General features: G+C 40.9%; 1 protein-coding gene across 3 annotated transcripts in view; it reads left to right on the forward strand.

The window, feature by feature from the left end:
* The window catches only part of satb2 (SATB homeobox 2), a 186,957-nt gene that overhangs the window by 61,239 nt on the left and 111,581 nt on the right, over window positions 1-14,137 (forward strand). For all 3 annotated transcript variants that reach the window (XM_078551815.1, XM_078551813.1, XM_078551814.1), the window contains 3 exons: window positions 4,189-4,291; window positions 6,496-6,549; window positions 8,255-8,721. In XM_078551815.1, the coding sequence (XP_078407941.1) occupies window positions 4,189-4,291; window positions 6,496-6,549; window positions 8,255-8,721 (624 nt within the window). The remainder of the gene's footprint in view (window positions 1-4,188; window positions 4,292-6,495; window positions 6,550-8,254; window positions 8,722-14,137) is intronic.

Here is a 14,137-nt window from a genome sequence, read left to right on the forward strand (position 1 = left end):
ACTGCATTGCTGCAATGCATCTGGAGGCAGATGTAGGCCAGACCAGATAAGGACGGCAGATTTCATTCCCTAAAGGGTATTCGTGAACCAGATGGGTTTTCACAACAATTGACAATGGTTTCATGGTCACCATTTTCGCTCCGTTGGGGGGATTATGCAGGGGGCGGGCGCGGGCGGGCGTGCAGCCGATCTGCGCCCCCGATCGGCTGGGCGCCGCCATTTTATGTGGGCGGGCCAATTAAGGCCCGCCCAGCGTGGCGCACCCGGAAGCACTGAGCGCTCCCTGTGCGGGCGGGGGGAGTAGGCTGAGTCGGGGAGTGCGCTCTTTCGTGCACATGTGCAAAAGAGTGCAGAAATCTCCCTGAGGCACCTCCGGTTTCTAGATTATTAGCCCAGTGACAATACCACCACACCACCACCTCCCCAGCTGAATTATTGCTGAGTGTACTGAAGCATGCTGGCATGAACACAATAGCATATAGTCGCTTGGTAGTACAGAACTTGAGTATTGCTGAAAAAGAGAGATACTGTTGAAGCTATTCATCTTACACTCATCAGGACAGATGCAACAGCATGGGCACAATAATTCCTTGGTGCATTCTCCATGGCAACACCTTGACCAATCAGAATCGACTTGTCAACCAATCAGCACCTACTAACTCTATCCTATTCTATGTCCCAGCTCTCCATTTGCCATGGTCACTTAGAAGATGAGAGCCCGCAAGTTTTTAAAAACAATGCGTAGACATCAACGGCTGCCAATTTGGGCCACAACATGGCTCACTTCCTTGGTGTCCTGCCTCCATTACACCTCCACAGCCCCCACTAATTCAGTGGCTGACCCCCCTCTAGGGTCATGAAGACCCTGACCCTCGTGAAAATTGCATTTTATGGCAGGCTGGCATTGGAGGTGGGTTCGCAACCCAGAATCGAACCTACCTCCTGATTCCCACCTCCAATGGGAAAATCTGTCCCTCGGAGTCCTGCAGTTTTGCAGTCCTGGAAAAGAATGTGTTCGAGTACAAGTTGGAGCAATCAGTCTTGATTTCAACATAGCGGGGGTGCATGGAACTTGCAGGTTGGTGTACTTGGAGCTTAGAAAGAACAAGAGGGGAATGTTCAGAGAATCAATGACCATAGTAATGTCAATAAAACAATGAGAGAGGGAAAAATGATTGCAAATGGGAAAGAGAGGCTGGAACTGGTCACAGAGAGAACGCTGCTTCTTCACAGCAACAATTGTTTCTCCCTCCCACCAGAGTGTGCGGGATCTTTTATTCCAGGCATACCAAATCATTTATTGTTACTGTTACTGCAGTCTGTCTGTCTACACTTCCCTTCTCCTAGTAGTGTGAACAAGTATTTTGGATAATCTTCTGTTAGAGACTTTTTAGAACAGCCTTTGCTGACTTTTGAGGTGGAATGGTAAACCTGATCTACCCACTTCCCCCCCTTTTGAGGAAAGGAGGGTGCAATTAGGCCAGATTTCAGCTTCTATTTTTACGTGTAGTATCTGCTAATTCAAGCATAGCATTACCTATGGCTGTAATTTGTGTGTCTACAATTTTACAAGCGAACATGCAATAAAGTATGAAAAATATGAAGAATTAATCACACAGAAAACTTTCTCTCTGAAATTACAGACAACTATTGCTAATCAGATGGGTGGTCTGAAATATGTTTTATTTTTACCCATTTATAAGGATTTGAGCCTCTGCTTCACTATGCTTGTAGTGGTTAGATAGGGCAGAATGCATTTGCATTTATGTATGTCTCCTTCTTTGCTTGCTAATTTTCTCTGATTCCCTCTTCTCTTGAAGGAACAACTGTCAATTGGTTAAAATTCCAAGTGGCCAGTAATGATGCTTGAGCCAAGCAGTGACTTTGGTCAGACTGCTTGGTCAGTGGGGATATTAGAGCCAACCTTGATCTTGATCTCACCTGATCTCTGGCTATCTGTCCTTCAATAGCAGCCAGCAGTAGAGAACCTTTGCCCGATTTTCCCCTCTCTAACCTGGGTTGCATAGGCTAATTGTAATGTCCCTACTGCCACCCAAGCTGAGATAGGCTAACACAGCACAGCCTGGGCAGCAAATGAAGCACATACCTGGCTAGCTGCGAGCTGAACAGTAGAGGGTGTTAGCATTTATTGTAAAACTGTAGATCTGCCCACCTACACAATATCTATACATGGTCACCTATAAAACACAAATAGACACAGAGCTACAGACACATGTATGGATAGATGCAGACATAAAGACAGACATGCACATACACACACATACACATACATATCATACACATACACATACACATACATATAACACATACAAAACACAGACACTGAAATACACATGGCACCAACAAATATGAAAAACAAACATAAACGTACAAAGATACAGAAACTCATACACATGCAAACATAATGCATGTTCTGGAAGACAGAAACATACATGAAGTAAGTACATGCGCACACTCAAATAAATGCACAGATACATATATGTGCAGTGCCAGATATTTTAGTAAACTGTAATTTCATGTTTTAGTAAACTGTAATGTCATGTGTTATTTTATCCTATTTGCTGTTGATTTTGTAAAATGATCCTTAAATTTGCATTTCTTACACACATGCACACACAAACAGGCAAAGATTTTTTGAATTAGAACACTGCCAAATTGTGCTTATATATATAGATTGGAGAGGTTGGGATTGTTCCCCTTGGAGGGAAGAAGGCTAAGAGGAGATTTGATAGAGATGTTCAAAATCATGAGGGGGCTGGATAGAGTAGATAGGGTGAAGCTGTTCTCCCTTGTAAAAGGATCAAGAATGAGAGGGCACAGATTTAAAGTGATTTGCAAAAGAAGCAAATGTGACGTGAGAAAAAACTTTTTCACACAACGAGTGGTTCGGGTCTGGAATGCACTGTCTAGAAGTGTGGTAGAGGCAGGTTCAGTCGTGGCATTCAAGAGGGCATTAGATGATTATTTGAATAGAAACAATGTGCAGGGGTACAGGAAAAGGCAGGGCAATGGCACTAGGCCATAATGCTCATTTGGAGAGCTGGTGCAGACACTTTGGGCCGAATGGCCTCCTTCCGTGCTGTTAAAATTCTGTGATTCTGTAACGTGTTGCACTTCTCCAATAGTACCTGTCTGTAGTGCCAAGCTATTGGCAGTTTGGCTGGAGGATTTATAATGAGGATGAGCTCTGATACAAAATCTGTTCAGGAGATTTTGATACTACACTCAGACCATTAGGGGACTGACATCCCAAACCAAACACCTTGTAGAAAATACATCCCTTCTTGTCTGAATTACTCTAACTCAGCCTATGAATGCCACAGTTCAAACAACTGCCTGTCGCTAACAGCCTTTACACTAGTAACGAACAGAGTCTCCTGTCCTTTCCCTCTACATTTCAATAGGGGCTGGCGTTGAAAGCCGCCTGTTTCCGAGTCACGATGTCATGGTTGATTGCATGCACATAGGAGTGCTTGATGGTTGGCTGAGGGATGGGCTCCTAATTCACTTCTTTTCCTCAGGCTACACAGGTTAAAACACTTATTGAATTTTAATTTTGTGTGTACTGGAGGAAGAAGAGAAGGAAAGCCCACACAGCGTGTGTTTATGGATGATTGACATCACAAGGAAAGATTTCCTCTGTGTCCTATGTGTAATACAGTAGTAAGCTCATTAGGAAAGAGCAGGTTTATGATTTTGTTGCGCTAAGACGGAGATCATCCCCCATGATAGTATAAACAACAATCCTTGCCTTTTCAGCGAGTTCTCCAATGTTTTAGCAGAACTTGTCAAGGAAAAACTCTATGTTGTGTTTTAACATGTTCCTTAAGTATCATTTGTTAAGAATAGCTTTTGTAATTAAAATAAATAAGGGAATCCTGGTACCAAGACTGTAATTAATCATGAGTAGGCAGGAGCTTGTAACCAAGACATAAGGGAATTATGAAATAAGGTTTATTTTGGTTCAGTCCTTTTACCAAATAAATCTTAACAATTAGGATATTGATCCCTTTCTGCTGCCTATTGAGATTTTGGCTTGTCACTACAAATCCTGAGTGCTCAGGTGGCATTTGAATCCCTTTGTGCACCGCGCTCATCTACATTTATTGATTTCCTTTTGGGGTTGATCTAATTTGCGATTTGCCCTCTTTTTACTTTCTGCACCAGAGCATGATTTCCTCTATCGTGAACAGCACGTACTACGCCAACGTGTCATCAGCCAAGTGCCAGGAATTCGGAAGGTGGTACAAAAAATACAAAAAGATTAAAGGTAATTCCATTTGATCGAGCTGCAGTTTTCTTGTGTGTTCAGTAAGAACAGCATTGCACTTAGAAATATGCTGCCTGCTCATTCTGTGGTACAAGCGTTGGCCTCACACACAATCATTGGCCACATTTTACTGATTTATTTTCACATCCATGTGAGCCACATCGACAGCTCCTTTTCAGTCCATGTGATCTATTGGAGATTCTAGTTCAGTTCAATATTTAAATGATAAAAGATGAATGCAGGTAAGTTCTGACAAAGTAAAGACAAGGAGAATGTTTGATAGACCAGATATTTTCTCTTATCTATCAATCTTGTGGCCTCTCCAAAATTTAGCAAGACTTGTGGCTGGATGCTACTGGTATTACTGTTCAGTTGCATTGCAAAGACTTTCTTAATTAAGACATTCAGTTCTTCTTATTAATCTTTTCCCTGTTTACACACAACACCCTAATATGACATCAAGGTGTTCTTATTCAAATTTGAATCATCCCCATTGACAATCAAAGATGCAGAAGAACCAATCAGATTTTTCTTTTGACAATGGAGTCTGTTCTGTGGTGTAACACAACTTTTTATGTTTTTGATGACATTGTCACCTGCAGGAAATGGAGACTAATACTATTGAACATTCCTGATATACATTCCTTTTGTAGTACACAAAATGATATGTACGCTTCATATATCCCATGGCAGTCCTAATCTGCATCCTGGGGCCCTGCCTGTTACAGCTGCTGTGGTTAGTTAAAAGGGTTGCCAATCAGAATTTTTCTAAAATTGTGCTGCCAACAATCAAAATGGTCAGGCACAGGAGTTTCCTTTGAGTGATTTAGTTCACCCCATTTTTGTTGGTGCCAATGACAGACTTTGGTCAGTCACAGCACTTCGCAAGAATAGTCCATTTGCACTTTTCAAGCAACTAAGTTGCAACTTAACCAACATAACTGGCAAAAGATTTAATAATTCAAATCCAGATTGTGCAATGAATTGGAGGCGTTTCCAATATTCACAAGGCTTGCTCTTCCCAGGCACTAGTGTTTGATATATTTCCACATCATGTTTGATTTAAATTTGAGTTATCTTATTACTATATTAAAAGGTGCATTATTGATCAGGGTCAACAGAAACCCACAGCGGTGATTCATTGTCAGAAAATGCCAGCTGTGTGAACCTTTGCTACTTCCAAAATCATTTTCTTCTCAAAAGCCCAGCGAAAATTAGACATTTCCTGGTGAGATACCAAATCCCAATATTTTTCCAGAGCTGCTGCAGGGTTTGCAACTAAATCTCCAAGGATTTTGACTCCAATTTCCATGGGATTCTAATGATCCTGACTTCTGGCACTGCATCTTTCTAACAGCCAAATGCATACATGGCCTCTCCAAATGACATCCTTCTGATTCATGTTAATATTGGATTGAATGCCTGCTGACCACAATTCAATTTAGAACCAATCACTGCCCCTCTTCACATCAGAGCCACAAAGCTATTGCATGTGCTTGATCCCTGTTCAGTGAATGTGTTGAATTACCAGGAATCAATACAACAACAAATGTTAGGAGAGAAAAAATTCAAAGCAAAAATATCCCATGATGATGTAATATAAGTATAATATAAATTTTCTAATTTTTTTTTTACTGGGGGTTTTGATGAGCCGATCCAAATATACCAAACTTTAACTTGAAAAACTATTGTCATTTATTGCAGAAGTGTATTAAAAATAAGTCATGTAAATAATTAATATCAAGTTTACTGCTCCTGTGAATTCCTAACAGTACTTTGAAACATTTCTTGCCAGTTTTTTTTATTAATTTTTTATTTGGTTTATATTAGTTCCTTCATAGGTATAAACATTATTTATTCTTTCCCTTTTCATTAAATATTAAAAGTGTTTTGTTTATTTTTGCCTCAAATAATAAGTATTAATAATAACTAATATCATGAAACATTTATGTCATGCAAGCTGGGGGTGTTTTCACGTCCAAACTGAATGGGTTGACCATGTCCCTCTCTTTAGGAATTTATTATTAAAACATTGTCAATGTTTGGCAAATGAATAATATTTTTGTAATCCTGCCTTTTCAATGTTAAGTGAATTATAAGACATGAACTGTGACTTCTATACCTACTACAGAGGCAGAATGTTCTTTGATTTATTTATTGTTAGAAACTGTAGTATTTATCGTCTCTCTCTTTTACTCTCCCAGAATCAGCACAAGACTGGGTTCCCTCAGTGTTTCAATCAAACAGACTATTCAAAGGTATACTGCTCAATTCCCCTGCCACCCACCTCCACTGCCACTACCACCTCATCAGCACCAACTTGTACTCTGCAGAAAATTCTGCTCTTCAAATTGTTTTTCTATGGCTTTTAAAAAGATGTGACATCTAACAGGTGTGGTCAATTATTGAACACCACATTTATCTTACAGCGGCTGCAGCTGACTGCATGCTCTGCATCACTTGTTACGAATGGCAAAAGGACCAGTAAGCCATGACTTGGGAAGAGCTGCGGTTATAGCATTGACTGCTGATCTGGACTGCAGTTCAAAACCCAGTTTTCTTTTCCAACCTCCACTACGTGATTGTGCTCCGATTTCTTAACAGTGCTTCACAAACAAAATGTTCCCCTAATCCTTTTTGGAAACACATTTTATTTTAAAACGGGGGAGAAACTCAGAAAAGGAAAACAAAAAGACCTGAAGTCTGTGGCTTGTGGCTTTGATCCTTTGGGTGCTAATGCTTCTTGTTTATTTTACCAATTTCAACATACAAGCAGGACATATATCGCCCTTAGCCTGTACAGAAACATCTGCAGAGAGTGCCCTTTAGTACTGGCATCGGTACCGTGTCCCCACAGATTTCTAAAAAAGAGTCAGACGGGAAAATGAATGCACACAGCATTGAAAGTATCCTAGTCTCGGTCTGGTTGCCAGTGGATATTCATGTAAGGTTCAAAGCACCAGAACGTTAGCTTGCTGAGAAAAGCAATAAGGATAAGAGAGTAGGAAACGGAGGAGCCACATATGTAATTCAGAAGCTGAGATTCAGCTGTATTGACAGGGTAATGTAAGGAGCATTGCTTTGCCTCTGGCCCATGCTGTCACTGGGCATAGGGTGGAACATGACTCTGTTGCCCATCCTTCATTTTGATAAACAAAATAAACACCTTGAAGTGTTTGGAACTATTCCTGACAACCACCCTATTGTAAACCACCTGTTTAATCCCTCTTGATTGGCTCGTGCTGCTTTTATGCCAGTGCTACTTGAAAACTGGTGAAGATTTGAGTGAGAGCTGTGCCAGCTAACCTACCCAATAATATTCCTTTCTCTGTGCAGTTATTAAATAACTATGTCAGTGTCATCTAGATATGCAGCCAGTCAGTAGCTCACATGTCCCATTAACCATGCCAGCTTTAGGAAATACACTAGGGACAATTACTGCAGATCAGTGCCCATGATGTTCCATCAGTGTCCCCCCCCACATGCAAGAAACATGCATTTAAAAGTGAAGATGTACACTTTCCTTCATCTCTGCCTTCAATATGCAATCAGTGTGAAGAGAAATGTTCCTAACTTGCTCCTGATAGAGGAGCTACAAGCTTTACAAAGATGAAAACAAATAACTTTGATTGTATTGAGGTTCCAGACCATCAGGTGACCTGTTATATTTGGACCATTTAAATCGAAAAGGAGTCACGCTGCCAGTGTCTAAAAATGAACACGCTGTGCACTGTTTTCGTTTCTGAAGTGTATCCATGTTTGCAACAATAAACTTGTTTTGGGCTCTTTCTTTTACACATCAGATTATTTTCTATGACCTTGCAGGTAAAGTCATTTAGAGAAATAGTGCCTTTTTGAATTTTTCTGTAATAGTTTAGGTTTGTACTGAGTTCATTTTTTTGTATTATATTGATATCAATTACTAAGAGCACTTCCCCTGTATCTTTTTTTTTCCAATTTTAGTTGAAAGGGAAAATTTGGCAGAGTACTGTGTGCTAGGACAGCGGCCATCCCACCTGACGAGCATCAATCAACTGACAAACTTATCAAAGAGCAGCGAGCAGTCTCCTCACAGCCAGCTCCACCACAGCCCTCCCATCAGAAGCCAAGTGCCAGCACTGCAACCAATCATGAGTCCCAGTCTGCTGTCGCCACAGCTGAGCCCTCAGCTGGTGAGGCAGCAGCTCGCCATGGCGCACTTGATCAACCAGCAGATTGCCGTTAGCCGGCTGTTGGCGCACCAGCACCCACAATCCATTAACCAACAGTTCCTCAATCACCCGCCTATCCCCAGGCCTGTGAAGCCTACAGAGCCTTCCAGTTCGTCGGTGGAGGTTGCTCCAGAAATCTACCAGCAAGTCCGGGACGAGCTAAAGAGAGCCAGCGTGTCACAAGCCGTGTTCGCACGAGTTGCCTTCAACCGTACACAGGTGCTTATTTCTTCTTTGCCTTCATCGGAGAAACACAAGTGATGAAAAGGGCCATTAGCATGGGAACAACTATAGCGTCTGCCGAGTAAAATAGCCTTAACGGGCCAGGATGAAGTCACTCAGTAAAAGTTACAGAAATATTTTGCCTGGCAAAATAATATCCTACCAAACGTTGAACTTGATTGTTTACAAGCTTCCCCCACTCTCCGACCCCCACCCCAATAAATAATGCAACATGAGCAGAAAACACCTTTTTTCACAGGTGCAAAGGCCATACAGTATGTTTAAAGTTCAAGGCATTGGAAAATATGGGAGGGGTGGAATCGGAGGAGGCATTTTTATCTCCATTTTCACTTCCATTAATATTGCAGTCATAAAGAGAAAGAAGGAATCTCACAGGAGGGTCAAACCACTCTAAATAAGCCTCCCTCTCTGGAGAAAACCATGTTCTTTTCAATAAACTGCAAAGTATTTTTAAAAGCATATTAACATTTAACAAAGCATAGTCAACAGGGAGAGACCCAATTGTTCTTCATTGTATGCAGTTTGCCTCAAGTATCCTAGTGCCATCACAAGACCTTAGAAGTACAAATTTGTGATTCTGTTAGTGGGATAGGGAGTTATGTAAGCACAGAGAGCTGGCCCATGTGTTCGCTGTCAGTAGGATTTGGGTAAAAGTAGAGCCCAGTGCCTACAAAGACCAGCTCCTGAGGCTAAATGCAAATGTGAGGGTGTGACACAAAGGTGTCTCCTACTTGAAATAGGATCCAGTTCAAGTTTAAAGCTGAATAGGCTTTAAAAGAATCTTTCGACCGACTCCCACCTGTCACCTCCCTAAGGCCATATCATTAAAAACAGGTTGCAGCTATTTTAAGGGACATGTTCCTAATTATGAACCCTAGTAATGATGGTTAACAGCAGAATTCAGTGCATCCCAAAGCTCCAAACATATATGTTCCTAGCCCTTTAATCATGCTAAAATTTAAGATCTATTAGTCCATTGAATCTAGCCTTAGTTTAGTACGTATCTTTTGGGAATTGCTCCGATTGCCTTGCGTTTCGTTTTTGTTGGTATTCAAAGTTGATACCTTTCAGTAATTCTGTTTACTTATGGGCCTAACATCCAAATCAGCTCTACAATGGAGATTGTGCAGTGATTGTCGGTGAATTGATGAAATAGCAGGTAGCCTGTTTTAGGAAAGGGCTATGGTTCTTGCTGAGATGATCTGCCCAACTTTTTTGCAATACCAAAACCAGATGTCTAAGGCTCATGCACAACTCTGTTGCATGATTAGAAGGATAGTTAATGTTTTTCAAGAAGTCTCCTATGATAGGACAGTCTGTAGATGTTAAACATAGGAGATTCTACCTCACCAAACCCATGTTCTAGGTTGCATTAGCAGGTAAGATTTGCAGTTAATTAAACAATGCAACCTTTGCATTATAACCTTACCAGTTGTCTATTTATACCTACCATCTCATTCACTTTCCAAATGCATCTTCTTCCTAACCTGGTTTATTGATTCCAGTAAATGTGGATTCTGAGTGACCCTTACATTCCTTTAAGTTCTTTTACTACCTGAACCACAAGCTAATTGGCACAGGGTCAATAAGATTAAAGAGGTAAATGCGTGGCTCAAAGATTGGTGTGGGAGAAATGGTTTCGAATTCATGGGACATTGGCACCAGTACTGGGGAAAGAGGGAGCTATTCCATTCGGACGGGCTCCACTTGAATCAGGCTAGGACCAGTGTCCTGGTGAATCGCATAACTAGGGTTGTAGATAGGGCTTTTAAACTAAATAGTGGGGGGGAAGGTTCAGTTGCATGAAATATAAAAAAATCAAAGTTTAAGGAGAGGGTAAGAGTGCAGGCTGGAGATGAGGCTGATTGATACCAAAAAGTGAAAGGAAGGGACAGAGTGTGTGAATGCCATATTGCACCAAAGAATCATATAAGAGTAGGGAAAATTGACAATAGGGCAAACTTAAAGGCTTTGTATCTGAATGTGCGTAGCATTCGGAATAAAACTAATGAGTTAACAGTGCAAATAAAGATAAATAGGTATGATTTGGTGGCGATTACTGAGACGTGGTTACAGGGAGAACAACTATGGGAGTTGAACATCCAAGGGTACTCAGTGTTTCGGAAGGATAGGCAGGAAGGAAAAGGAGGTGGTGTAGCTTTGTTAGTAAAGGAAGAGATCAGTGCTATAGTGAGGAATGATATAGGCACTGGAGAGCAAGACGTAGAGTCAGTCTGGGTAGAAATAAGAAATAGCAAGGGAAAGAAGTTCCTGGTGAGAGTAATCTATAGGTCCCCAAACAGTAGTTCAGCAGTAGGGCACAGTATAATACAGGAAATACTGGGAGCATGTAAGAAAGGCACGGCAATAATCATGGGTGATTTTAATGTGCATATAGACTGGACTAATCAAATTGGCAAGGGTAGCCTCGAGGGAGAGTTCATAGAGTGTATTAGAGATTGTTTCTTGGAGCAATATGTTGTGGAACCAACCAGGGAGCAGGCTGGATTTGGTTTTGTGTAATGAGATGGGATTAATTAATGATCTCAAAGTAAAGGATCCTCTAGGGAAGAGTGATCATATCATGCTAGAATTTCAAGTTCAGTTTGAGAGTGAGAAACACGACTCCCACACTAGTGTTCTGGAGTTACTACTACATAGGCATGAGGGCAGATTTGGCCAAAGTGGACTGGGCAAGGAAGACTACAAGGTAGGACAGTTGTTGGACAGTGGCAGATATTTAAGGAAATATTCAATTCCTCCCAAGTAAAATATATTCCAAAGAGGAAGGAAGATGGTAAGAGGGGGAAAAAGCATCCATGGCTAAGCAAGGAAGTTAAAGATAACATAAAGGCAAAAACTAAGGCATACCAAATTGCAAAGGTCAGTGGCAAGCTGGAAGATTGGGAAACTTTTAAAGATCAACAAAGGGTTACTAAAAAAATAATAAAAAGAGCAAAGGTAAATTATGAAAAAACTAGCGCAAAATGTAAAACCTGATAGCAAAAGCTTCCACAAGTATGTAAAAGGAAAGAGAGTAGCTAAAGTGAATGTTGGTCCCTTGGAGAATGAGACTGGGGAGTTAATAGTGGGGAACGCAGAAATGGCAGAGACGCTTAATCAATATTTTGCCTCAGTTTTCATGGTGGAGGACACTAATATCACCCCAATAGTAACAGGTAGAGCAGAGGGTATAGAGAAGGAGGAACTTAGAACAAACACTATCACGAGAGAAAAAGTACTGAGCAAACTATTGGGATTAAAGGGTGACATGTCCCCAGGATCTGATGGCCTACATCCCAGGGTCTTAAAGGAAGTGGCAGCAGAGATAGTGGATGCATTGGTAATAATATTCCAAAGTTCCATGGATTCTGGAAAGGTTCCAGTGGATTGGAAAATGCTAATATAACACCCTTATTCAAAAAGCGGGGGAGGCAGAAAGTAGGAAGCTATAGACCAGTTAGTTTAACGTCTGTCATTGGGAAATTGTTGGAATCCATTATTAAAGAAGTAGTAATGGGGCATTTGGAAAGTCAAAATGCAATCGATCAGAGTCAGCATGGTTTTATGAAGAGTAAATCGTAATTGACTAATTTGCTGGAGTTCTTTGAAAATGTGACAAGCAAAGTGGATAATGGGGATCTTGTAGATGTAGTATATCTAGACTTCCAGGAGGCCTTTGATAAGGTGCCACACAAAAGTTAAATACAAAAGATAAGATCACACGGAGTTAGGGATAATGTATTAGCTTGGATAGAAGATTGGCTAACCAACAGAAAGCAGAGAGTTGAGATAAATGGGTCTTTTTCTGGATGGCAAGCTGTAACTCGTGGGGTGCCACAGGGTTCAGTCCTTGGGCCCCAACTATTTACAATCTATATTAGTGACTTGGATTCAGGGATAGAAAGTGCTATAGCTAAATTTGTAGATGACACCAAAATAGGTGGGAAAGTAAGTTGCAATGAAGAAATAAGAAATTTACGAATGGATATGGACAGGTTAGGTGAATGGGCCAAAATTTGGCAGATGGAGTTTAACGTGGATAAGTGTGAGGTTATCCATTTTGGCCAGAAGAATAAAAGGCGGCATTATTTAAATGGAGAGAAATTTCAGAATGCTTCAGTGCAGAGGGATCTGGGTGTCCTTGTGCATGAATCGCTGAAAGCTAGTATGCAGGCACAGCAGGTAATAAGGAAGGCAAATGGAATTTTGGCATTTATTGCTAAAGGAATGGAATATAAAAATTGGGAAGTGTTGTTGCAACTGTACAAGGCATTGGTGAGACTGCACCTGGAGTACTGTGCATAGTTTTGGTCCCCTTACTTGAGGAAGGATGTAGTTGCATTGGAGGCGGTTCAGAGGAGGTTGACTCGATTGATTCCAGAGATGCGGGGCTTGTCTTATGAGGAGCAATTGAGCAGTTTAGGCCAATACTCGCTAGAGTTTAGAAGGATGAGAGGAGATCTAATTGAGGTATATAAGATGCTAAAGGGGATAGACAAAATAGACGTGGAGCAGATGATTCCCCTTATGGGGCATTCTAGAACGAGGGGCCATAGTTTTAGGCTAAGGGGTGGTAGGTTTAAATCAGAGACGAGGAGGAATTACTTTTCTCAAAGGGTCGTGAATCTGTGGAATTCACTACCTCAGAGTGAGTAGATGCCGGGATGCTGAATAAATTTAAGGAGGAGATAAGACAGATTTTTAATTTGTAACGGGTTGAAAGGTTATGGGGAGAGGGCGGGAAATTGGAGTTGAGGCCGAATTGAGATCAGCCATGATCGTATTGAATGGTAGGGCAGGTTCGAGGGGCTGAATTGCCTACTCCTGCTCCTAGTTCTTTTACTTTCAATAGGGATTTTCTCCAATAGCACACTATAAAATAGCAACATCCAAAGAGATATGAGTGAACTTTAACATCCTTTTGATTGGCGTGAAAACTTTTTTGCATTTACTTTTAAAAATTTTTATTTAAGTAGCAAGTATTCATTACACCAGGATCCTGTCATGAGGAGTGAGTGAACTGGTTTTGTGAGAGAAATTATTTAAATTACGTGGTCAGAATGATCAGCAACTGTACCTGTGAAAACTAATTCACTTCATGCTGATTAGCTTCTGCAAGCCAGGTCCCTGATTAGATCATCGACATCTAACATGTAGGCAAAAAAATCCAGGCTAATAGACATAAATGCAGGAAGATAAAGTTAACCACAAAGGAATTCGTCAGGCGGAGGTGACATATAGAGGAATATCTACATCAACATCCTTAATCGATTTTTTTTTAATTTAAAGAATTACGCAGCTTTTTCAGGTGAATTCTCATTACAGGATTTCACCAGGATGTTTCAGCTAAGCAACATTTTTAAAAGTTAATGCTACATTTGTTGAGGCA

The sequence above is a fragment of the Cetorhinus maximus genome, chromosome 11 (assembly GCF_964194155.1).
Source record: "Cetorhinus maximus chromosome 11, sCetMax3.hap1.1, whole genome shotgun sequence".
NCBI lineage: Eukaryota > Metazoa > Chordata > Chondrichthyes > Lamniformes > Cetorhinidae > Cetorhinus > Cetorhinus maximus.